The following is a 27,135-nucleotide window of genomic DNA, read 5'->3' on the forward strand; positions in this document are numbered from 1 at the left end:
AATAACCTATTAAATCAAAAGTTTCCTCAGTTAGATAATGAAGACTTGTTGTCTTTGCCACCTTTGCTCTGGCTTCAAGGAGCTGCCAGTTGGAGCCTGAAAAGCTACGATAAACTGAACAAACAGCTTTTACTACAGTAGTTCTCTATGCTAATTAGCAAAATGACTGACAGTAGGTTTTATTTCTCTAAACATGCATCTGGTCATAACTTGTGGGCAAATTGGTGTACAAGTTGGATGTGTTTGCAATAAAACTGAATTGAACTCTGTTGAGAGAGTTTATGAAGTTTTAGTCAGTTCACACTGTGTTGCCCACAAGCTGCGGACCTCCAATATGGCTGCCAGAGGGTGTGTTACACCACCTGAAAGCTCTGTGGCCTCATTGAAATTGTCTTACTGCGCCAGGGTTCTACTAACACAACTTTTGTTCAGCCACGCGTGGCTAGGAGTATACCTGCCTGACGGCTGCCTGAACCAAATGACTGCTAGCATACCAACACGTCAGCAGCAATCCTTTGAAAGGCTGCTCTTTCCTCTCACAGAGTCTTTGCCCATTGCGCAACACAAAATGGCCCAAACACACACACACACACACACACACAGGATAACCTAAAGGAATACAGAGCTGCATGACCAGACCTTTTGGAGCCCATGTGTGTTGTTAGTGCGCTTCAATTCTTGCTTCCAACCCAGAGTCCATAATATGAACACACACACACACACACACACATAGTGAGAACACCACAATCTTGTATAATGCAGCACACTCTTATTCCAAACTTTGTACATGGTTGTCTATACATTCAAACCAAATTTCCCTCTGAAATCAGCAGCATATTTGGTATACTCATGAACAAAAAGACACTTACACACAACTCTATTGAAAACAAGGCACTACACAAGAAGTATTTGCTGTGGCACCAAGGAATGCACTGGAACAAATATGATACATTCTCCTGAATGCCACCATGAAACCATGCAGCCTTCCCGCTACGCTGTCTGATGTGCAGCCTGGGGGTAGGCCTCCTGGTGGGCTATATTTGGGGGAACATACAGAGTTCAGGTGAAATACCAGAAACAGCATGACACACATACACTGAAATTAGAGACAGGGTCAAAGCCACCATCCTCAACCCACCCCCACCCTCCCAAACACAAGACATGTAGTTCTGTGTGAATCAGCTGATAAGTGAATTTGTGCTACTTACGAGTTCTATGTCAGAGAGCATGTTGTGCCTTTTTGTTTTTTTCGGATCTGTTAATAAGCCGCTGTAGTTTTATATAACCTCTGCCAGTGTTTCTTGTGAGCCTCATACTGTGCAGGTAAAAATAAAAAAGTATGAATCAAACTGCTAAAGTCAATTTTAACCACAAAATCAAAAATATACACCACCATGTGCAATATGATGTGTTTATGTATGTGTGTGTGAGCTTGTGGCCTGGTTATGTATTTGCCCCTCCATAAGCCACCGGATCATGCACAAAACATAGGCCTACATGCACAAGAAAAAGCTGCAGTCTGGTCTCTCTCATTGTTGCACACTTCGATTTCCACAACACGGACTTTTGGCTTGTGAAAAAATTGTGAAATGCTATGATTTGCTGCTACTTTTGGTGATATTCATATTATTCTTTCATTTCTAATGGTTTTCAGATAGTACCTGTAGAGGAATCAGTTATATGATTACCATTTTTTAAAAACTGTCAGTCGTGGTTTCACCTGCACCTACCGTATTTGCATCAAGTTAGCATCAGCCTAATGTGTGGGGAGCATAGACTGTATAAAAGAAGTGGGGAGTGCCTGTGGTGTTGAATACACTTCTGTCAATATCCCCACTGAATGAGTCATTGAACCGGCAGTGACCTTTTGTCTTGAAAACACCTGCTCAGCAGAGAATAATAAATAGCAGAAGAAAATAGAACAGGTAAGGTCACATAAGGTAAATAAGGTCACATAAGGTAAATCTTTATTATCCCCGAGGGGCAATTTGTTGCACAGCCAGCGGTTCAATCAAGTAATGTCCCAGGTATGAATCCATTTTAACGTCTATCTATTCAAACGTCTCTGAACTGGCTCTGGCTGTCACTGTATTAGGCACCTGGGGAAATGAGAGGAAGGGAAGGGTGGATGGAAAGGTTGCTTTTCTCTGATGAATCATCTTCAGAAGTATAGACGATCTTTGTCAGCGGAGGGGAGCACCGTCGCCTAGCAACCAGCTAAAACAAACCGCACAGAGGCCAGCAGCGTTAGCCAGGGAGCTAACCAGCCCGAGCAGACTGAGCAGGATTGTTTTTCAGCGGAAAATATGGTGAAACAGACCATTCAGATATTTGGTCGAATTAAACCCTCTAAGAAAACTAAGGCGGTAAGTGGACAACTGAAACTCAGCGTTTAGCTAACGATATAACGTTACGGCAAGTAATTAAAATAAATGCTAGATAGGATGTATATAAGCTATCAAATGTTGCCGTTAAATGAACGAGACATCTTTAAATACAAATCTTCCAGGTTTATGGTCCATTACGTTATTTATCCCCGTTTAGAAAGGTATTTTCTCACGAAACAAAAGGTTTGAACTGCTAAAAAAATCAGCCTGTCTGGACAAAGCTATCGTTACTGATGCTGTGTTTACATTTTCTGACGTTACACTTTCAGAACTTTTCACTTTTTGTGCTTGTCATAGCAGAAACAGCACATGTGTAACTAATGCCATTAATAATGACATAATGAAAGTGATCAAGACTTTTTGATGCAGTGCCAGGGCCCGGGAAGTGGCACACCTGAAGGGAATGCAATGGAGTCCTTCTTACTACTGTTTTCAAATACACAACATTTGCACTGTAATGGGGTCTGTGTTCTCACTCCATACAGCAAGCAACCTGAAAATTCAGAAACACTGTAAAGTGAACCTTTTATAATATTAACTTACTAGGCCCTCTTTATTAGATACACATATGAAGAAGAAAAAAATCAATTTCCATGGGAAACACCCTGGCAGCACTTTCTTCTCCCTGAAGCCCAGTTTATTGTCTGAGCACAGCAACTATAATCATCAGATTACTTTCTCTGGCACGTTAGCTTGAGCTGACAATATCCAGCAGAATGAAATGAGCACAGCTACCTCCTTAGGGCTATTTGAGGTTCTGCACATGTCCATGTGAAGACAACAGAACAGTGGTGGTCAGGAGGAAATACTGCAGGAAGGGTGACCGTAAAAAACAACAACAATTCAGCCATTTAGGTGTTATCTTTCTTTCCTGGAACCCCGGGGAGTTGTTTTTGCATCAATGCCCATTGGAAACATACGCCACAACATATGTTGAAGCTTGAAAACATAGGGCGGGGGTGTTTCGATTGACCCAGCCAGCCTCACTTTAAATGCCCTCTGCTGCTAAGCTCAGTCTATATTGGTTTAATGTTCGACAGTTTTTCTTGTCTGAGACTTTTGTGAGCAGAGGTGAATGTGTAGTGCTTGCCTACACTCTACACTGGTCATGACTGATTGTTCACTTCTATTGCTTTCTGTAGGATAGGCTTAAATGCTTCATAAACTCCATCCTTTCATTTTGGAGCTTGCACTATCCAAACCACAAGTGGCTAAACTTACACTTTTGATTCAGCATGATATATTGTCATTGTGTTTAAGTTGGAATGCATGTATTGCACCACATACCACAACAACATACAAATCACAGAACATATAGGAGACTATTTCTTCAAAACAGTAGACTGCCTATGTGGCTACTCTCAAAATTAAATTAGCCCTCTACCATATCCTGTGATAATAAACAGTAGTCTATAGGCCTTGTTCCACTGTAGGACTAACTCTACTGTTGTCTCTGGCTCCCTCAGGTGTACTCTGTGGACAATGAGGAGAAGAGAGGTGCTTTTCTAGAGTTTGTGGTGCCCAGGGACCTGGCTGATGGCTTCGTTAACAACAAGAGGGAGTGCTACAAGTTCAGGTAAAATGTCAGGTAGCCAATTTGCTTAATTTCCTAATCAGCCAACTCATTGTTTAATTCAACCGGTGGGGTCTTTGAAGTCCACCATAATAATTTACATCTCATATAGCCCGTGAAAGCTTGTATATTTGGTGTTCTAAATAACCTTAGAAGGGGTCTCTTTTGTGAGACCAATCTCTGATCTGTTTGTATATAGAAAAAAGATTAATAAGATATATAAATGCATGCAGTCTATATGTAGTGTATTTTAATGTATAATTAGCTACTATCTTGCAGAAGTGGGTGCATCAAAACAATGATGATCTGTTGTGCTAAAATTGGGAAAAGCAAGAAACCAACCACTTCAGCTCCTGATTTCAGTCATGCTTAAGAGTGTCAATGAATGAAGGCATAAAGATAACATTCAACATAGAGGAAGGTGTGCTGTCCATGCTCTCAAGATTGCATAAGATTTTTTTCCATGAATAATTCATCCACCAGTTCTGTCACTGCAGAGCCACAACATCTGTTTAACGCTGATGGTGAAAGCTGCAGCCTTATATACCCTCTGGGCAGGGCCCATGCCATGCTTCCAAGCCCTAAATTCACAGTTAGGGAGTCAGACAGCAGCGGACACAAGCCTTTGAAAACCACAGTCTTAAATTAGCCTGTGGAGGTTCCCTTGTGCCCTTATAGAAATACAATTTCCACATTTAACAGCCCTTCCTGGGCGGATTCCTCTCACAATGCTCTCATCTATCTGTGGGATAAAACATGAGGGGTTGAGACTGCTTTAGAAAACAGAATGACTAAACTCCTCCTCATCCACTTGGGCAATTAAATTGACTGTTTTTGTGCTTATTCAGTACTGCTGTGGGTAACCTTGTTTAACCTTGGACATTTAAGTTGTTTTTTTTTTTAAATATTGTCTTTGTTCTTCTCACTTTTGTCCAGGTTCCAAAAGGTCTTTGATCACACAGTCAAACAAGACGAGATATTTGAAAACATTGCCAAACCAGTTGCAGACAGGTAAAATCTTACTGACACTGTACTATTCAATGCAGGGTGTCTGTGATTCTTGTCGTGCTTTACACACTTAAACCACTACGCGAACTGAGCTAGTGGGTAAGATGGCACACTCACCATCGTTCACCACCATCATCAGAACATTTTCAAGCCGTAACACAGAGCTATACCTGCTCTAAGATGAAGCTTTATAATTGGATATCTGCAGAAATTTCAATGTCATGCATCCCTACCAGATTTATATAAATTATTATTTCATTTAATTTATTATTATGACTATTCTGATTCGGTTTAATAAAAAAGCAGTCGTTAGTAATAGATGCTATGCATTTTTCCATCTCCCAGTCAGCAGAATTGTGCCTCAGTTATGAAATTCAGTTCCTATGCTTCTTTACCTCTCAGACACCTCTACACACAAGGAAAATCGTAGTGTCTGTCAGAGCTTCACCCCTTGCCTAGACTTGATCTAAATCAGGACTGATTCCAAAAGAGAAAAAGCCAAGAGGAGAGAGAATTTACTTGGAATTTCCTGTGATCAAATGTTGGTTGTGCTGTTGTTATGTGAACACGGTTCTTCCTCTCCTTCCTCAACATTCCACCCCAGTCTTCTTAGTCACAATAGGGGCTATTTGTAGAATCCCACAAGTGCTTTGCATTATCTTTGCAATTAGAAGACATATAAACAAATTCTGAGACGTCTGGATTGGCCTTGGATGTGTTTGACCTGACTCACACGGGTTCACTAACTTGGGTATGAAGTTGCCCTCCACAGCAAGCCTTTTAACAGTTCCCCCTTTGTTGTGGCAGATGGTGAACATCAGGCTAAAAATGTCTTTCACAACCAGGCTGATATGTCTTAACGTATCAATTTGAGCTTGGTGTCTTTTAGTTTTTGATATGACAATGATGTCTGCAGCCTAGAGGACACTAGTCATCGTGTCTCGCCATGACCAGCCTGTCTCCCCAATCAGATGTTTATTGGTCTGACTTTGAGTTTCTTGCCCCCCCGCAGGATGCCCATTTTTTTCACTATATATTATGAAATCTACAAAGTTTTAACTTTTTAAATTCAGTCTCACCACAGTGGCTAAAAGACAAGAGTAAACGGAGTGAAGAATTCTGCCCCTTTTCATACTGGAATAAGTTGCCTTCAAACACATTCTCAAGACGTAGGCCCCATACCTTTCCTACAGAGTTTAGTGAAAGATTTTTAAAGGCACTCTAGCTGGGATTGACCTAGAGTGTGCTGATAACTGTTAAGCTTATGTCGATATTGACATGGTCCCAGTTACAGAAGCACGTCTGGTCACAGTAATCACAAACAGAATCAAATTTGGATTGACAGAACTTTTTTCCTGAAGCCCCAGTAGTCAGGAGACGTTTTTTTCAGGTTTAGTCAGGGGTCACATACAATCGCAGCCGTTTTGCTGTCATTGCACTAAAACTCAGTTTCATGCACGTAGGCGCCTATCCTCTCAAATACCAATAACTGTCAGGTCGTTGTTTTGGTTGGTACTCTGTCACACTTGGCGCACCTCAAGTTTAACCAAAAGCTCTAACTCGTTTACTTGCACACTAGTCTCTGTCTCTGCTGTGGTGTAACTGAAACCAGTCATTTCAACCCCAACACAGTAGTTTAAAAACAAACCAGCATTAACAGCTCCACGAGAGGAAGAGCCAATGGAATGATGGTGGGCTGGCAAGGCAAACTATCTATCTGCATTATAATCCCATTTCATAAGGCTGAAACCTGCAGCCCAAGTTCAAAGACGAATGGAGGTATGTTAAGTTTTATCCTTATTCTGGTTACCTTAATAGACTGAATATACTGTTTCTTATAAAAAGAACAGGAAGAATCTTTTTGGCGATGAGTTGCCAGTCTCCAGGAAACCTGAGGTGTAGAGAGGAACAAGTGTTGGGAGATGCCCAAGCCTCAGTGGCAGGGCCGAGACCTCATCATTAGCACTGACATAAAACTTAAACACTGAGCCTGTGTCTTTTCTCCAGACACAGTCTCTGCCCTCACTGCCATGACTCACGCTAGATAGATGGACATTCAATGGCCGTCCAAGTCAGACTAACCAACCACCGTTCTCATGAGTGAACGTAGTGTTTTATATAAACTGACATGCAGTTTTTTCCCTCGCCCTCCTGATGCAGGGAGTACAGCACACAGGACCAACAGCCAGCAAACACTGTCTTGGCAATTACACTAGAATGAGGCTTAAGTTTGTTTATAATTCATCCTGAAAAATATAGCGTAAAGATATCCTTTTCCTTGAGATTGGCGTGTCAGAAAACACAGGGTTTATCCTCACCTTTGATCCCAGCTCGTGTGTCAGAGCCTCCTCTATCATTTTACTATTTAGTCCTGGTTTATTTCCAAGACTACAGAACAGGAGTCTTTTTATGCCAATGTATCCTACCATCACAGTACCATCATATTGGATGTTCATTTCATTCAAACAGAACTAGATACCATCGGTTTCCACGACCATGTGCACGTGCAGAAGTGCACTTTAGTGCCAAACCAAAATTTACCGGGCCCTGCCTAGTTGAGTGGGTTTGGGCCCTTTCCTTCACTCATACTCCGAGACATTCCTCCCTCACCGGCGGATTTGTGTCGCCAGAGCAGTTCTCCACTCGCTGCCATCTTTTCCTGTGGATTTAAAGTGTCAGATTCAATTCACTCAGATGTTGGTGTCTGCTCGGGGATATACTTGACAGTATTTTGCACTCTTGCAAATTAAGACAGTGATGTCATAGGAGGCACATGATGTGAATGAGAAAACTGAAAATTGCTTTTCCTTCCACTGTTCAATCAGTTATCTGCAGCCCATTTTGTTGTTTGGTTTTTGATTTGGTTTAGCCGTCTTTAAAAGGGTACTACTGTAATCACAAACTGTTTATTATGTTTGCTCTTATCTATTCTTATATTCTCATGGCCTTAGAGTAACATAATATTCCATTACCAGTGCAGACAAGTGCTGTTCCAAGAAGGGCTACTGTAAAATATAAGGTTTTTTTAAACGTGCTATGCTATGGTCAATTGGCCAATCAGTACAAATTGGACAGGTAAAATTTATTGAAATTGTGTATTCAGTGTGCTTATCTGCTTCTTATAAAATATGAAAAATAGATAACATGCAGTGTATATTCTTGACATTGTCATAGACTTTATGTTCTTGGTGTTGATGAACTTGTCTGCTAGTTTGATATATTTATGTGTTTTTCCATTCAATAATTCAGACAAACTCCTCATTATGGTTGTTGCATTCTTGGAAATCGCTAGCTTAAGTAAATATCCATAATAGGAGAAAAATACTACAAGACACAAAAAGATATTTAACAGTGTGAGGATCTGTTATTGATAAGATTGCTGTAGATACTGTACATGAGTTTATGTTGCCCAGGGCCGACCACTGATCTCAGGCAATTAAATTAAACCTTTAATTTGAAAGGTTTTGTAAATATAGACTTTTGTGGTCATTACAGGTGTGTGTGTGTGTGTGTGTCTTTGCAGTGTATTGGCTGGCTATAATGGCACCATATTTGCCTATGGTCAGACGGGAAGTGGGAAGACCTTCACCATCACGGGAGGGGCCGAGCGCTACAGTGATCGTGGCATTATTCCCCGTACCCTTTCCTACCTGTTTGAACGCTTCAGCCAGGTCAGCACAGCAGGGTTGGCTTGTTTTTTCAATTCATTTAGGGCACTGGTACATGTAGCCCACACGCATTGATCCATATAAGAACAATGTAAAATAGTATGCTACTGGCTCTCATTTCTCTGTGCCGTAACGCTTCTAAATTACAATTTTTGATTTAAAAACTAAGCTTTCCATTTTTATGCACCCAGTCCAATTTAACATACTTATTACCCCACAGGACAGCAGTACGGTTTATTCCACACACATCTCCTACCTGGAGATCTACAATGAGATGGGATATGACCTTCTGGATTCCAGACATGAAGCCTCTCGACTGGAAGACCTACCGTTTGTTTATTTGTTTTTATTGTTTTTTTTACTGTAACCTTTGCTACACTGATGCTACAGACATCCAGTTACATTTGAAAAATGTCAACAGTTAGATATTAGCAGTTAGACAGTATTTCGCTATACATCACTTATGAGTTGATGTACCCACTTATTTTAAAGTTGAAAAGACTAATCATCCCTGATTCCATTATTCTCCCAGACACTTGTGGGTTTAGCCGAGTCTCATTCTTGAACAGCCATTTGTCAGCCTGGCCCGGAGTCAGTGTGTGGTGAAATATGGAGACTCTAGCATTTACCACCTCACTTACAAACTGCCAAGTGACATAATGAGACTGTGGGACAGCCATGGATGTGGTCAACCTGGTGGCAGATTCTGGCACTGGAGTGGAGAGCAAGAGGGTCATGTGGAGAAATAGTTCTTCATAGCTAGTTGCTGCTGCAGCCGGTCTTAGGGAGAAAAAATTCTGTCCATCTACCTTTTATTCTCACTCATTTGTTTGTTGTCCTTTTTTTCTTCCCTCTCTGCCCTTGCCCTGTCTTTGAGAATGACTCTCACTTCCTCACTGTTCATGCTATTTCATCTGGCTTCATTCTTTCTTTCTTTCAGTCTGTCTTTGTAATTATAAATTCCATCTGTCTGGAGGTTTGACAGTGTATAACCTTAGTTTTCTTTTTTTTGCCTTTTTTGTCATACTCAATACTTATTCATCCAGGAGCGACATCGTCTTGGTACATCATTTTGGTGTTTGTCTTGTATTTTCTTGTACCAGTTCCATGTAAGTTTTTTCTCTCCTTTCGCAGAGGATCCAGCTCAAGGTTTTGATACCCACAAATGACAGTCTTCTGGAAATAGACAGTGCCCGTTGTTAACCATGCTGTGGCTACACTTGCTGATTCAAGGAGATGCTGTGGCACTGACAAATTTCTCTCTTTAACCGTTGGTCTGCTTCTGTCTTTCACTGCCTGTCCCTTCTCTTCTTTCTGATGTTCTCGCCCTAATTTCTTTTCTTGTTTTACTTCTTCTGGTCGCCATCTGTGCATTATTTCCACGATGCGTTCAGCATTCCATCCTCTGAAAAAGTCTCTAAATTATCTTGTAAATGAATTCAACAAATCTGTGTAAAAACACAATAATCAAATCCTATTATGAGTTGGCGGGGCTGTTTGGGAAAATAACCTGCCAGGGCACAGGCCTTTAATCAGATTAAGATTAATACTGTTTTATCAGACTACCTCAATTAATGATCTGCATGTGTTTTCCAGTCATTCCACCCTCTTTGACATCTCAATCCAGTAGCCTTGCTGTCACAGCCCCGGTGGTGTGATGGAAATGATATAGTAGGAGTATATTATAGGAGTCATTTCAGCATACACTGTTTCAGAGTGCTTGATGTAGGCAAGAACCTGTTTGTTTTTAAAAGCAAGCCCTGTCTGTTATCAAGTTATGAACTGCTGCATAGATAAAGCACATGTGTCAAACTGGGTCACAGCACACACTGACTCGCAGATGTGGTTTGTTTGGATTTAGAGCTGAATGAGGCCAAGGCGATGGTAGGGAAATGGATGACATAACGGACATAATTAGTCTTTCGTAATTGCTTCAGTGTTGGATTATTTGGGGTTTGCCTGGATTTGTCCCGCTTTGTCATCTTCTACTCATAATTTCAAGTGAATTTATTACGCTGGGATTTTTTTTAACAACATTTTTTTTCTTTTCCAGAAAAGTAATGATCATGGAGGATCCAGACCAGAACATCCATCTTAAGAACCTTTCACTGCAGCAGTCAGCAAATGAGGAGGAGGCTCTGAATCTGCTCTTCCTGGGTGACACCAATCGTATGATTGCGGAAGTAAGAAAGAGGGAAACACATGCTTCTGTAGAGATGTTTGATTGAAATGATTCCCACTTCACACACCATACATGTAATGTTTTTAGTTAGGATTGTGGACAGTATGCAAAAATACATGACCACTTCCAGGGTAAGTGGCATAAAGGGTATTCTTTGTCCACAAATGCAATATGCACTCTAAAGGCTACCTTAAGACCCCTCTAAAATATTATTTTTGTCCCCTGTGGTCCCTTTTACCATGTTTTTTCCCCAGTAAAACCGAGCATTCTCTCTGTAATTTCTGTTTATGTTGCGGTGGTTCTTTTCTACACTCAGACACCCAGACTCCCCACGCTGATGAGACATGTTTGGGTCAGCTTTTGATTTGCAACCTGAGGTTTGGAGCAAAGAAGCTAAGCTCACCTTGTTTACTAGCTTGTAAGTAAATAACAGACAGTAAAAGTGAGCTGGATAATCAGGTTTCAGTCAGAGACTTACTTTTCATTTTTGACGAGTATTGATGTGGCTGGGACTTTTCCATGAAACAAAACCAATGTAGAAGAAATCCAAGATGGAATTTTTCTGGAACTCAGAAAATGGGTTTAGTAGGTAGAATCCTAAAACATAGCTTTTGTAATGTATGATTAAACGTGTCTACCAAGTAACATACATAATCCACTCAACAAAGCCCATTGCCAAAACAATATTGCATTTGTTTTTCATCCACCTTGAGGATCCACTCCCACGGTCCACTGCTGTAAAACCCAGGGGTATATTTGAGTGGAAACACATTCTTGGTTGCATTAGTCTGTTGATCAGGCAATCAAGGCGCTGCACAGTTCAGTGGGGAGACCACTGCACAGTCCGCCCACACCAAGACTTGTGAATCCGTCCTCTCTGGAACTTCTTCACAAGAAGATATCTAGAAGGTTTCTCTTGAGCCCCAAGCAAACAAAGAAGTCAATATGTCACTGCCAGAATCACCCCAGAAGTCCTTGCTCCACAGAGACTTGTGATAAAGTTAACAGTAATGCTTTCTTTCTTCTCTTGCTCCCAGCCGTGTGGATAAAAGATGACACATCCGTTCACGCCACACTCAGTCGACGATGAGCTCACTCGCTTTGAGACTTTGCAATGCTCTCTGCACTTTTATTGGACAGGAAATAAAATACACCTTTTCAACTCCTCACCCTTCAACCTCATCAAGAAACGTTTCTTCCCATCTGGGAGTCTTTTTTTCTGCGTCCCTGTTTCACTTCTTGTCACATGTGGGGATGCGAGGCCTGCATATTTCCCCCTGTCTACATCCTAACTCCCTCCCGAACATTTAGGGGTGAGTAGGGTGCATAGCAGGTGGTCCAAATGAAACTTCACTCTTAATCTTTTGAATCAGCAATCTCTAAGTGTTTTGGGGTTTGTGGCACCAGATTGATCCTTTATGCTGACCCAGTGCAGCGCTGTGTGTGGTCAGCATGTGGTGCACTTAAGATCAACATGTGGTCAATTGAGAACACAGAAGACTAAAGGAAGTGACTCCAGTGTGGTTGCATTGTCTTGCTGCTTTTTCAAGACATACTTGTCCCCATGTGCACTCTATTTCCTCTGTGGACATGAACACACATAGTCAGTAACCAATTCATTATACATACTGTACTTGATTCCTAAAGAAACCTTTTATATAATGTCTGCTGATATCAAAATTAACTTATTGTGTTGCACGCTGCACCCACATCTCAGAATTTACCTAAACTGTCTCTCGGGTGGTGCTCAGTCTTGATAAATGCTATGGTAAGGACACAATAACACATAAATAACAGTCACCTCGTACCTATTTTCCATAACCGCTGGTATCGATTTCCACTGTAGTACATACATTAGCAGTCACAGAGAGGTGTTTCTGTTCTGTTATTCAGCTCTCTCCTTGATGAGCATGGGGTGGACAAAATAATAGAAGTGCCTGTCAGTAAAACGCAGTACAATGCAACAGCAACAGCAACTGCATCCTCCAAAATGATCATAAAGTTGAATCAACAATGAATTATTATAACAAAGTACAAATCTATTGTAGGACTGTTGTATTAGACTGCATTAGTTTTATCTAAGTGTACCTAATGAAGAGCCAACTTAGTGTATTTACTGCATGTATTGTATGTATGTATATATGGGCAATATACTGTTAATACTTTAATGCATGAGCAGTAAATTTGTGTCATGGGTTTAAACAATTTTCTGAGTTGAATCCTGAATGTAAAAAAAAAAAAAACAAGCGTACACATTTACATACATTCTGAAGCTTAGTGCAATATTGGATATAGTTTTAATGTATGAAAAATACACACTTAAGCATATTAATGTTAAAACTATCAAACATATGGATATCTCTAGCTGGAATTGCATAGCACCAAGAACTTGTCTGTACATCCGTCGATGCAATAAATGCAACACACTTTACTGGGTCTCAAAACACCTGCTGGCTGTCTGGAATTTGACAAACACACAGCGTAGGCCAGCATTAATTTTGGTTGATGTTGGTCGGTGTGAAAAATAGCTGTCAGGGGTGAGACTGTAATACTAATTCTTCAACGTGGACCCTAAGTTCTTACCTTTGACCAGTTATTCAATCCTATTATGTGTGTGATCCCTTTTTAGCATCTAAGGGCTGTGTCATAGGACTTAAAGGGAGACCCTGAGGAGCAAACATGGATGTGTGCAGAGTGATTAGAATTTGGACTGAGGAAAGAGATGATAGCAATGGGTTAAGATAGTGAAAGATCTGTCATAAGCTGTCATGACCCTAAGAGGCAGGTGTTGGCACATTTAAGCCAACAAGAAGTCGGGGTCAGGGCACATTTTTAGAATGAATGATCTGGAATGTCTATGATGATGTTTTCGAGCAGAGAGAAAAAATAAGTCATGTCCATTATCTTAGATCAGTGGCCATTCCACAGAAGAAAGTTCAGCCTTGACCAGAAGCTAATACAAGTCAAGTCCACTGTCCACTGTTCTAATTAAAAGTTGTTATTTAAAACCATCATGTTCAAGTTGCCTACATGATATGGCACAAACAAAAGAAAACAAAAAGGAGTCTATTGCTCTGTTTCTCTCTCTGAGTAACCCATACTCCTTTAGTTAATAAAGCTTGTTTGTGCAAAGTGACTCATACTCTATTTCTGTCTCCTCCTGGTCTCAACCTGACTTCTGCTGTTCCAGTGACCATCTGAAAATCAACCTCAGCTTTTGTAAAGCCGCCACCATGTGTTTACTGCTCATCGGTTACACATGGTGTGGCTTTGATCTTCAAACCAGCGGGAGCAAGAAAAAATAAGAATCAAAGGAAACATGTTTTTTTGTTGTTTGAATATGGAGAGTACCGCAGATGGAGAATAAAAATTCCGCTTTTGTGTCCACCATGTGTACCAATTTTAGAGGATTTAGAATACTCTAAAATAGACCTAAGATTATCACAGCATTTTCAAAATGTTCTCTCACCACTCTTCTCTCATCTCCAGACTCCAATGAACCAGGCATCCACACGTTCACACTGTGTTTTCACTGTGCACTTGTGCAGGCGTGAGCCGGGCTCGGCCACCCTGCGGCGCTCCAAGCTCCACCTGGTGGACCTGGCTGGATCAGATAGAGTTAGCAAGACTGGCCTGAATGGGCAGCTGCTCACTGAAGCCAAGTACATCAACCTCTCCCTCCACTACTTGGAGCAGGTAGCCACTTCTGAAACTATGTTTTCATTTAAAATAACATATTGTGCGTTTTAATATTTATAGTATATTTGATATAAATTTGCATACAATACATTTTCTTTGTTCTTTGAATTGGCACAGCAAGTTTAATCCTTTCCACCATGAGAAAAAAAACTGTGTATTCTGCTGATTCTACTTTATTTGTTCAGTCTACAGAATTTCATTTACATTTTCTTTCAGACATTATGTTACAATCAGACATTCATTTGCTTCCTCCATCTCTGTCTTGTTTTATACATCAGCCCTTTTCACTGCTCTCTTCTTCAGGTGATCATAGCTTTGTCAGAGAAGAACCGCTCCCATATTCCTTACAGGAACTCCATGTTGACTTCTGTGCTGAGGGACAGCCTTGGGGGCAACTGCATGACTACCATGATTGCCACTCTGGCAGTGGACAAGAGGAACCTTGATGTAAGGATAGTCTGCGTAGGACCTTGTTTGGACAGAATATTCAGTTAGATAAGGAGAAACAGGGTTTCGGAGTGAAACAATGTTTGATCTTGCTAGCTTGCTCTGTCAGTGCTGACTATACATTTTCTCTTCTGAAACCTCATCTGAATTCTCTGTGTATTTAAACCATGCAAAAACAGTGTTTACATGAAATAGTATCATACAGTATATTCTGCTTCATAGAAACTAATGAAAAGCAGTGCATTGTGAAGCAAGTATAGATTATGAACATTTTGTCATCTTTGTTATATGCATTCACTTAAGTAAATGTATCATTAATTACGAAGGAATAATTAGGAGTAATAGTCTTCAGTCAGGCAGAAAAACGAAGTATGAAACATTTTCTTTAAACTGTTTTCTTCAGGAGTCCATCTCTACGTGCCGCTTTGCTCAGCGAGTGGCTCTCATCAAGAACGAGGCTACATTGAATGAAGAACTAGATCCTGCCCTGGTGAGACGGCCAGACACTTACAGAACTTCACCAGTCACTACAAATACCATGGCTTAGCCACAGAGTCACACCACAGAGGCATGACTTAATGTGCTGTTTCATTATGGCCAGACCCTCCTCATAGCTTCCAGACCTTAAATTGATCAGCGAATGAGTTGTAGCGAGAATCCAGCTTCTAAATGTAACCCACCATGTGCTTAAGTGTCCTCTTTAGGTTTCCAATACCAAATTAGTTTTTCCAGTGTCAGTCATTCTAAAAGAAGCACTTTTCCACCTTCAGCACAGGGATGCCTGTCAGTCTTGTGTTATTTAAACCGCTCACAGGTCCTTGTTGCATTCCCTCTCTGTCCTGTTTACATGCCTCCAATTCTGTTATGGCATGTTTTATCCCAGTACCTTACAACCTCTTGAGAAAGCATCCAGCTGGAGACTGGTGTGTATATATGGCTTTACACACATTCATGCGAGGAAATCACAAATTTGCACGCATGGAGCCAAATAGAGTAATTCATACCCAAATGTTGCAGATCTGAGGACATAGTGTGACAGTTTTTAAAATGAGAGTGGCCAGTCTGTTTACTTTCATTGTATTTTGTGTCTGGATACTATGAATACGTTTTTTATTTTGGAGAAGAGGCCAGAGAAGGAGATGTAGAAGAAAGTTTTGATGAGAATAAGTCCTTGGATTGTATGTGGTTCTTTCTTTTACATAGACTGCATACATTTTTCCACATTTGCCTTTTGTTACATGTTGTTATACATTACAGTACATAATGCCTTATAGGAAGTCACATGAGAGATTTCCTGAGCATTTTAGCCAAGTTAGCCCTTGATAATGGGTTTGCTGCCTTACCTTCTCTTTTTACAATACTTGTAACACCTTCCCCTAATGTAGTGTGCAAGGAAGCAGACCTGGTAGTCGTTGTAAAGGCCCCTCGGGGGATATACTGTACAGTAGTTAGTCATCACAGCTATATCCGCTTCCTCCCCTCCCACCATGACCTGCCTCAGGATCAACTGCTACTGTATTACTGCTACTGAGACTTGGCTGGCCACTTGCAAACCCTACAGAGGTATTTTTAAGAGAGTCTGCGGCCAGCCCAGTAATTGTGACAGTGTCTGGCTGCTCCCAACTGGGCCCGGCACAGTTGCAGCTCCAGGCAAACCCAAACTCCATGGGCAAATTTCTTGTCTCTGTTTATGACTTTTTAGTGTGTTTCTCATTTTGTTCATCTCTCCCGTCTCTCCCTATATCTTTCTTCATGGTTTACTGAGAAAGAGTTAAGCCAGCAGTGCAGTTTGCAGATTAGAATGATGTCATTTTTTGTGGTTTGGGGTGACACTCTGACTCTCATTCTTGGCCTGGCCCGTCTCAAGGCACACTGTCTATTGGACATGCTGCCTGTGGTAATTGATTTTAAACCTGGACTTTGCTTTTCACAGTCTTGCAGTCAGTGTTTGGTGCATTGTTAAGACCACACACTGCCTTAATAGTCCTATACTGTAGCCTACAGGCTACAAAATGCACTTCTTAAAAGCCTGAACAGCAGGAATCCAGCTAGACCAGACAAAACAGTTAAGAAGTCTCTCATGGACAAAGAAAGAATGAAGTGTTGAAAGTGATCTGCGATCATAATGACGTCAGCCACACAGGCTACACCATATAAGGTTGGCTCTGTTGGTTGATCTAAGAGCGCTTAGGTCAGTCCTAATCCTCTGTTTAGACCAGCCTGTTCCTGATCCTGGACTGTAGTCAGTGGAAATTGTCAACAGTTATTGGATCTGTCTTCCAAGAGGCTTCCACCACCTCACTGTAGCTTTTGTCTTAAGTGTGTACTTTGTGTGCAGGAGTGCTTAGTTTGAGTTGAGCTGAATTGCCATCAAACTTCTTTCTGTAATTCTTAAAGGGTCTAAAACGTCGATGCACACAGCGTCTTGCTTATGAAGACGGTTCTGATTTGCGCATACCTGTGAGTCAAACAGTGATAAAAGACCGTGCCCACAGTGGGAAACTATGACTCCTCTTCCTTCATTAAAAGAGGCCCCATAATAGCTGTATGTTTGTGAGTGGCATACTGCATATTACATGTGCATTTTAGGTGTAACCTGTGATTATACTGCAGTGTGTACAGTTTACTGTGGGTGGGTTTATGCGCAGGATGGATATATATATTCAAGAAGATGTATAATTTAAAGTTAGGACTGTTTCAAACCTAATTGTGTAACATGTAAATGTAGTGTTGCTTTTTCCTTCACCGTAACATTTTGCATTGCTACACTGACATTGGTTTTCCATAGGATATGCCGGCATCATCAGTCACAGAGCCTGAGTCAGTTTTTATTCAGAGAGTATGGAAGCCTGTCACGGCGCTGTGGTACCAGCGTGGGCTCGGTGCTCTGAAATAGACTGCATGATTCTGCTGACCAACAACTGGCGGTCAGCTTTTCAGGATGCAGCTGGGAGAATTACATCAGACCATGGCTTCCAAAAAATAGATACAGGGAGCGGCTCTGGGGAGGGATGGTCAGCAATGATGTTCAGTGTTAAAAAATATGATATGGGGTGGATTAGAAATGAAATTTTTGTTCAGCTAAGTGGCACCTACCCAAAACCACACTACAGGTCTGTTTCTTCTCAATAGCATCTTGACTTGATGATGTCTGATGGTTTGACTGGTTTTGACTTTACAGTTAGAAGATGTGTTTGAAGTGGCGGTTCTTTGCTAAGCTAGATGACCTTTAACCTTGATTTAGTTTTCACTGAACTTTGGCTCCCTAGCATCTTAGTGTCAGGGGTGTCGCTGTGTGACTCTGGCACACGGTCGCCACTTTCTGTCGTATTTGCTCTTTGCCACTGAGACGTTCCAGCCTTTCAGTCTGCTTTAGCATTTTGCGGTGTGGTCAAATTCAGTGGTGATTGTTAAGTGGGATTTATACTGAAGAAAGAAGTGGGTCATCTGAGAAAAAGAACAATTGCCACTTGTTTTTTTAGGTGGTTTAGTGTGTTGTTTTGTGGTGTGATTTGTGCAGAGTTTTTATTACAACTGGTCTGGCTTTCTTTCAATAACTACACCATCCATTGATTTTGGTGTTGGCCTGTTTTCCCTACCATTAACATGTAATTACACGTCTCTGTTTAGATGTAATTCTCTTGTTGGACTGATTCCCCTTTTTCAAGGCATTTGGCAAATGAGTACATGCCCAATTAACATCTTGAACCTCTAGCTGCAGAAAACCAAGCTATAGGTTTTATGAGGTTAATCAGTCCTTCTGGGTTGTCTGTATGTGGCACCTTTCACATTTAATCATGGCACCTTAAGTTCAAGTTATGGCACACTGCTCAACATCAAAATAAGGGCAAATGTCAAGTGGCTCACCTCTGACCTCTTGCTGGTATGGGTTAAGAGATTTAGGATTTAATCCCACTTCCCTAATAGGTCTGTTGCACAAACAACAAAGAATGAAGTACGAATTGTTAATTTCACCAGCATTACATTTCCAAACAAATTACATTTGTATTGATAACCTGGCAGCAAGTCACACTGAATCAGTCAATCCAAATTGTACATCTCATTGTCAGTGGAGCATTAAAATACAGCCAATGCACCAATTTCAAATGGTTCTGTCCCGTCAGAAGAGCTCATCAGAATCAGTTGCCACTCCTACATGCATGTAATGCCACTTCATCTATGAGCTGAACTCACTAATCCTTTAGGTTCTAGGTAGCTAGACGCCAGCTGATCCTTACCAAGACTGACATGAGGCCACTTAGGCTGACCTCTCCAGGCATGGATCCTTTCAGCAAGGGAGAAGAGAGAACCGCACGCTTATCTCCAAAGATTAAAGGTTATATGCCAACAAGGCCAAGGCCTGACACATTTGTGTTGGTGCATTTTCTTTTAATGCCTTATATAGCTTTTTGTCATATACTCTGTTCATAGAAGTGGCTGTCTCAGACCTACCTGTGCTCAACAAGTGGAGAATGCAGTACCTGGGGGTATTAATCAGTGGAACGATGAATTAGATTGTTTATAAAAAACATCCTGCGCCCGTCACGTCGTCTCTCCTCTGATCATGTTTTTTTGACATTAACAGACCATCTAGCTGTTTTAGGTTGTTTTTTTTCTGTAAAGATCATCTAAGTACATATTTAAGAAGCAGTGTCTGGACTTGGTGAGATATTTAGCTTTTTTATATATACAGTAACCAGACCAGGACAGCGGTTACTAATGGCAACCAGCCCGTTGGCCCAGTGTGCAAGGATCAAACACGTGTGGACAGACAGCAGCAGAAAGTTTTATGTGTTCTGTTTTGCCACCGTAGATGTTTAATGCTAATTTATGTTTTGCTTCCTGCATTTGCTCGCTGGAGTATCCAGTTGTCTGGAATCACTTAAGTTTGCCCTCATAATGCATCAGTAAGATAAGCCGCAAAATCATTTTCAGAAGGATTGTCTCATCGGTTGGCAGCAGCAGAAACCCTCTGTTTGTATGCGCCTGTGCGTGAGTGTATGTCTTTTGTTTTCTACTGCTTTGTTTTGTGCTTTTTTTTACATTGTGTGTATGTGCACATACAGTAGACCTCTAGCCCCGCTTTCTATCTGTATTTCAGCTAATAGCTCGTTTGAAGAGGGATATCCAGTCTCTGAAGGAAGAGCTGGCCATGGTGACAGGAGAACAGAGAGATGACCAGCTAACTGTGGAGGAGATCCAGAAGTAAGTCACTTCTTGTTCCCGGATTCCTCGTCCCTTCAGTCCTGTCAGTCTCTCAACGCAAAATAGATATTATGTCCTGTGGTGATATCTCCAGATTTACAGATGAGGGTGACAACAAAGTCGCTCAAAGTTGAATTAAATCAGATGAACTGACATGATGCCGTTTGCCACAGGATCTTGGGTTGTACTGTGTGTGTGTGTGTGTGTGTGTGTGTGTGTGTGTGTGTGTGTGTGTGTGTGTGTGGTGTGTGTGTGTGTGTGTGTGTGTGTGTGTGTGTGTGTGTGTGTGTGTGTGTGTGTGTGTGTGTGTGTGTGTGTGTGTGTGTGTAATGATGTGACCTCAGTGAGCCAGTCATCTCAGGACAGTGCAGATGTGTATACAGTAGAGCTGTGTGCCCCCTCAGCCTTCTAGGATGTTTACAGTGCGCCTCATACCCAGGGAAAAGAGTAGATGGTCTTTTTTTCCGACTCTAATTTGTATTTGTAATGCTAAAAACCCAGACATTCTTGAGCAAATAGGTTTTATCATTTATAAGCATTTGGGGTTTTCCTAAAGTGCCTACAAAACATGCAGTTGTACAGGCACCTAGGCTTAACCAGATCTAATGGAGTTTCCCAGGACTGCTTCATTTCTGCTCTCACACTCAAATGTTAAAGAGACCCAGTCAGTCAGGGCCAGAGTTCAGGCGAGAGGTTCCATCATGGACTTGGCATATCGCCCGTCCAGTGCTGATGTATTTACGGCGCCTTGGCCCCCTCAGTCCGTCTTTTTATTATTTCCTCTAGGCTGGTGATTATCCGCGATTTCCCCGTTTGTGGTGAGACTCACACAGGGAACCTTAATGATGTCTGTTGTGACCACATTTTCTGGACATGCTGACTTTTTTCGTTGCTCCGGTTTATCCCTTGACTCGTCCCCAGTGCTGTGTGATTGCACATAACCTGGCTTATTTGTTGTCACATTTCCAAACACGTATATCCACAGGCATCCACATTTTTGCCTTTTCAAAAGACTGTTCTGCTGCCTTCAGTGCTTTGTACGATTCAGTATAAGTCCATTCTCATACAAGATGAAGTAAATTAAAAATTATTTTTCTAAATACAGTATTAGTTTGCTACATTTGCTACATAACATATCACCTCACACTTTAGAAAAAACATTTGAAAAATTTCAAATCCTGGCAGTTTTTTCTCTCACAAAATATTGTACATGGTATTGAATGGCACTCTCCAGAATCAAACTTTGTAGCACAAACCACTGATGTCTCGCAGGGCCCTGAAACAAGACCACTATGTTTGTTTTAAGTCCTTTGTCATGTAAACCTGGCGTGTTTCTATACGGAATACGTTACAGCGGAAAATAAAAACCTCACATTGTCGTGCCTACATTGGATCCGTCTGGACAGTTGCCTCCTGGTCTTTTCCAGTGGCCGGTTCCAGAGCTTGAAGAACCAATGTTTGGACTAACATTCAGTGATAGTTTATCAACAGGCTGGCCCAGTGGAGATGGAACACACGTTTAAGTAAATAGTTTTCTTTGACCAGAACCACATTCTAAACATTGGAAGCACTCCTCAAATATGGATCTTAACTGTTTGAGTACCTGATGAGCCTGTGCTAAGTGTGATGGAGAAGGACTGTACCGTGGAATGTGGTATTGGTTTAAGCTTTTAGCTAGGTTATAAGGAAGTCTCTGTATGTATGTGTCTGTGTCTGTCTGTGCGTTTAGGTTGGAAGAGTTAGTCAAGGCTTTTCTGGGTGACCCCGATCCAGATGTGACACTGTCCTTGGGACCAGACATGAGAAAAATCCAGTACTGTTTCTCTCTGCTGAAGGTGATGTATTTACTTTGGTCTTTCCATGTACAGTATCCACAGTCATGTCTCCCTGTAAACACTTTTATATTTGGTTAGTCTCTCATTCATGCGATCATTTCATAGAATTTGTTTTCCCTTTCCTTTCCATGACAAGAGCCATGCACGTTGCTATGCTAGTTCATTAAAATGAAAGTTTTGAATTCTGTTACTTAGTTAGTGCTTCAGTTTTATCCGAACTGTAACCATGAATGACTGGATGACAAAGAAATAGAATACATTTGATCAGTGAGGTGACATTTTCATCCATCCATCAGTTCAGCACAGTGACCAGTTGACCCATCACCTCTTCTAAATAGCTCCCTCTACTGTAATTTGCTGGGAAGTGCCTTACATTTGTGTTAACTCAAATTAACTTTCCTATTTTATGTTGTTAATACTCCTGGTTACGGTGTCTAGGTGCAATTTTATCACCTTAATTTCACAGAAAAGGCTGATGATTAACATTCTGGGGACCAAACCATAACCTAACTGGATATTGTAAGCTTAATCCTAGAGTCTATGGCTAGAAAGAGAGAATATTTGCAGATCCAGTGATGCCCAGTTTTATCCAGTGCTGTTGATTTTCCCACGGCCTGACTTGAGTCTAGACGCTTGGTGTTTTGCAGTTATTTGCCATCTAATTAGAGGCAAGGTGTAATGTGACATGCAGTCGTTAATGCATGTGTTCAAACCAGATCCTGAGAATTTGCACAACAGCTAAAAAACACAATGGTAAGTGGTACGACACAATGGTTTGAACTCCTTTTTCTGTTGTATATGTGTGCATTATTTCTGGTAATATAAATTAGTGCTGAAAAATGTGTTCAGTTAATAAATCTAACTTAATAAAGTTAGTAAATCAACAGAAAATGAAGTAATAAAAGCAGCAAAAATGTAAATAATGTATGTGTTATTTTAAAAGGATTTTTATTTATTTATCTGTATGTATTATTTGGGAAATGAGACTCAGACTGAACTATCCACCTGGATGAGTTGTTTCAGTCAATGTCATATTTGTGTTTCCTGAGTGTTTTTATTATAGTGGAGTCTGGACATCATTTTGGTTTTGGCTCTGTGCCAGTCCACTGACAAATTGTCATTCAATGGTTAAATATTGTAATTGCATGTTGTTTGCCAAATGTTTGCAGAAAACACCAATTCTTATTTTGGAACCCTGTTTAGGAGAAAGTCTAGATTTTGTTCAACATTTCTCAAACAGCAGCCGATGGCCCACTGCTGCTAAATGAGCACAGGGAAAACACTGCGGTGCTCACACTGTTCCTGCACTCTGGTTTGGTTGGAGCCGCCACCAGAAGCAGTTCCAGATCCCACTTGAATGTCTGTTTATCTCTCCTTCAGTTTGTTATGATTCGCAAACTCTATCTCCTGTTCGGTTTACATTCCTCAAAGCATCACCCCAGTCACACTCCGGTGATTCTGTAGGAATTTGGATCTGGGTTGAATTGGATTTCTTTCTCCTTTGTTCTCAACTTTGGCTGGCTCTTTCATGCTCAACTCTCTGCTTGGCCTTGTTTTAGAGTGATGTTCAAACACCAGAGTGCATATCTGCAGTTTTATCTTTTCAGCACTGTGAGCTTGATCTCCAGTGTGACCTAAATGATTTAGCACTGTCTGTATGATGTTACACTGCAGGTGACAGTGGAAAGTTCTTTTACAAAACTGGGGAATCTCAGCCCAAACACATATCATCTTCGGTGTGCTTCTATACACTATATGTCCACAAAACTGTCTGAGATCAGCCTCACCCCTCCTCTATACCTTGCTCTTCTACTGTACCTTCTCCATATGGAAAATAAATACCAACCTTTAACATGTTTCCCACCTGCCCTTAAACCTGGAGTATCATTGAAATTTTAGAGTTATATTGCAGACTGGGAAAAGAGGGAAATTAAATTTGAATGTTTAGGGAATATCATGGAATTTAGAAGAGCACCACTTTGCAGGATGATACCACAATGTATTTTCTAGCTTGTTTACATTCATGGCATTAAATTGTTGTTTATACTGAATGTGTTTTTCTCAACAGCAAATCTAACTGTCGTATAAAGCAGGCTGACTATAGAAGTGTTCTTACAGAAGTTTATTGAGCTAAAAATGCTATAAAATTAAATCAAAGGTCATGGATACCAACTGACTTGCACTGTAATCATGAAAATACTAGAGCAGTCATGGAATGTTTACATCAGTTTTACGGTATACAATTGCATATCTATGAATCCACCTTGAAAATATAAGTTGATTGAATGCAGTTCTTTGGTATGGACAACCAGATTATTTAATTCTTCAAAATATTTTTACATTCATATCCAAAATAGAAGCCATTCTGCTTTTTACTTACATAACATGTCAACAATCTTTTATGTTTTTTGTACAGGTAATGATCATGGCCAAAAACAGGCACAATGATCGACAAGAGCCACCAGCAACATCAGTGAGGGAAGAGGTAGTTCAAGACAGCCACCACAGTGCTGCAGAAGTGACCAAATTAAAGGAGATGCTGAAACAACGTGATAATGAGATCAGTATCCTTTGATATGGTGCTGCCAGCAACTATATTCCGGCCAAACAAAACTCTTAAAACTTAAAATTGTCTTCCGCCATTGCCAGTTGCTGGTATGAAATGCATTTTGGGATACAACAGCCAGACAGCTAGTAAAGGCTAGCAGTGACAGCACGGTAATCTACCTGTCACTAAAAGTGTCCACACCCCCAATTATGGAGAATTAATGTAATTTGAACAGGTGAGTTATAAAAAGGTTAACCCCCCTCACTGTTAAAATTAGCTATATACACTAATACCATTTTTTTGAACCAGACTCTAAACATGTTGATTTCTACAATGGAGATTGACTTCCTTTTGGAGCCAGCCTGAAGAGCCCGCTCAATGATTTGCAGTTTTTGGCGCTTCCTGGTGGCTAAATGTTTCAGCCCCGGATATAAGCCCGCGTCAAAAATGTACTTGCAAAATCTTCTCGCCAAGATTTGTAGTGAGAACGAACTCCGTACAGAATTCATTAAATTATAGTTACATACATAACTGTCATTCCAATTCATTCTTTCTGACCTCCAGAGGTAGTGCTTAACAGTGAATGACTATTACCAATATTGTCACGATGAATCCCAGCTTACATGAGGGTTTCTGAAAGACAGCTGCCACTACTGATGCTGGTGAGCAGCGACACTGACCACAGTAAAAACGGGCAAAGGTGCATGGTGTAGCCCAGGTGGCCGCAGCTCAAATCTCACTCTGAGGCACATCCTGTAGGAAGTTTAGAGTGGCCACGGAAGTTAAGAGGCAACGGCAGCTCTTTTGATCTTTACACCTCCTCAATTACCTCAACAACCCACCTGGAAAGTCTTTGCCTCAAGGCCCTCGCTGGGCAGAGCAGTTCTGCAGTTTAGCTTCAATGTCATAAGCTGCCAACTCAATGAGCTGATTTAAGTGGGCTGGATCCACCCTGTTTGGGAAGAATGATGGGTTAGGCCAAAGTGCCACTCTGTGCCATACGAGTTCCAGTGCATGCATGCTTCACTCACCAACAAGGCATGAAGCTTACTCAAATGCTTCGCTAATGATCTCCATGGCCGCAACACAAGGAGGCATTGGCTGGACACCCTGACTCTCTGGGATCTGTGCAACCTTGGATCTAAATCGAGGCCATTGATCCAAACTCGGAAGGTCCGCATATACCGGAGGCCCGTGGCACACCTGAAGTCATTTATGTCAACATACCTAACAGCCTGAGAAAAAGTGTGTACATACTCCTGTTCTTCTGGAAATGGCCGAGAAGCTGGAGTATGGCCTCTACTCACCATAGAGCTGGGACGGCCAAATTAAGGAGGAGTCCAGGGTTGATAAACACAACACTTTGGCTGGGTATCAGACAACTTTTGGTGTAATTGATGGTAAGGCCCAATCCTTTCAAACGACATAGAAGGGCAGCAGTGTCCTGCTCAACCTGTTCCTGGATTGGAGCGCAGGTCGGCCAGTTGTCCAAATATGGGAGGATCTGCATACTGTTGGCTTGCATCGTGGCCAGCACTACCTGCATGCACCTTGTGAAGACCCATGGGACTAGGGGAAGACCGAACGGGAGCACCTTGAACTCATAGGCTATGCCTTCAAATGCAAAGTGCAGGTACTGCTTGTGTTGTAGTGCCATTGGGACGTGAAAATATGCATCCTTCAAATCGCAACACCTTCAGAAATGTCTTTAGCCCTTAAATAGGATGAAAACCACCCTCTTTTTTGGAATCAGAAAATAAACTGAGTAGAACCCACCTTGCTGTGTACGAAGATCTACTTCTTTTATAGACTTCTTCCCCAAGAGGGTGGATATTTCCTGTGTCAGTGCTTGAGACTTTGTGGGGATTGCTGACCGTGGTCAACCTGATCTCACTCAAAACTGGGGGCCGGCATCAGAACTGGAGATTGTACCCTTGGGAAAGCGTGTCCACCACCAAAGGGTCTGTAGTGCAGCTTTCAGGGCCTCAGGGTTTATCCCCCCAATCCCTTTGGGTGTCTGGGAGGTTATAACCCAACCCTAAACCCATCTGCATCTGAGGCGCCAACCATGTGGGAGCCTGGCACTGGATGCATCACTGACGCTGTGGATGGAATATATCAAAAGGGAAGCACACTGCAGTCTCTACCGTCCATAGGCGAACAAAATCCACAAAAATAAATTTGAATGTGTCTGGATCTAGCGTCACAGTTTAATCACACATACTGTTGATAGTAAAATCTTCATTAGTAGAAAGGTATGTATACTAAAGTAAATCTATCTGTGTTATTGCATGGTTGGATTACAGTGCTTCTACAAACACATAAATTATGAAATGTAAGTAGTCTTGCATTCATCACCAGTGCCCCAAAATACACATGAAATGTTATTTTAATGTGTATGTTGAGATAGATCTTCATCTAATGACTGCAGTTCATCATAATTACTATTAATCATATTTATGGTATTTGTATTTGAATATGATATTTCTAATGTCTTTTTGGGATTATTCTTCCCTCAACCCTTCTTGCTGTGGCTTGTCATTAGATCACAGCACATTAGTTGGAAAATTGAGATGTCTGCTT

General features: G+C 41.3%; 1 protein-coding gene across 1 annotated transcript in view; it reads left to right on the forward strand.

Annotated features, from left to right (window-relative positions):
• Positions 1 to 2,238: 2,238 nt before the first annotated feature.
• Positions 2,239 to 27,135, forward strand: part of kif6 (kinesin family member 6) — a 56,854-nt gene continuing 31,957 nt past the window's right edge. The window contains exons 1-12 of the mRNA XM_038729700.1: positions 2,239 to 2,366; positions 3,854 to 3,963; positions 4,897 to 4,971; positions 8,492 to 8,639; positions 8,857 to 8,966; positions 10,690 to 10,819; positions 14,308 to 14,514; positions 14,821 to 14,964; positions 15,368 to 15,454; positions 20,066 to 20,169; positions 21,899 to 22,004; positions 24,421 to 24,568. Coding sequence (XP_038585628.1) covers positions 2,307 to 2,366; positions 3,854 to 3,963; positions 4,897 to 4,971; positions 8,492 to 8,639; positions 8,857 to 8,966; positions 10,690 to 10,819; positions 14,308 to 14,514; positions 14,821 to 14,964; positions 15,368 to 15,454; positions 20,066 to 20,169; positions 21,899 to 22,004; positions 24,421 to 24,568 — 1,429 coding nt within the window. The 5' untranslated portion in view covers positions 2,239 to 2,306. The remainder of the gene's footprint in view (positions 2,367 to 3,853; positions 3,964 to 4,896; positions 4,972 to 8,491; positions 8,640 to 8,856; positions 8,967 to 10,689; positions 10,820 to 14,307; positions 14,515 to 14,820; positions 14,965 to 15,367; positions 15,455 to 20,065; positions 20,170 to 21,898; positions 22,005 to 24,420; positions 24,569 to 27,135) is intronic.

Source organism: Micropterus salmoides, unplaced genomic scaffold, assembly GCF_014851395.1.
Source record: "Micropterus salmoides isolate LMB-PRFRI ecotype aquatic unplaced genomic scaffold, ASM1485139v1 Ms_hic_scaffold_19, whole genome shotgun sequence".
In the NCBI taxonomy this organism is placed as follows: domain Eukaryota; kingdom Metazoa; phylum Chordata; class Actinopteri; order Centrarchiformes; family Centrarchidae; genus Micropterus; species Micropterus salmoides.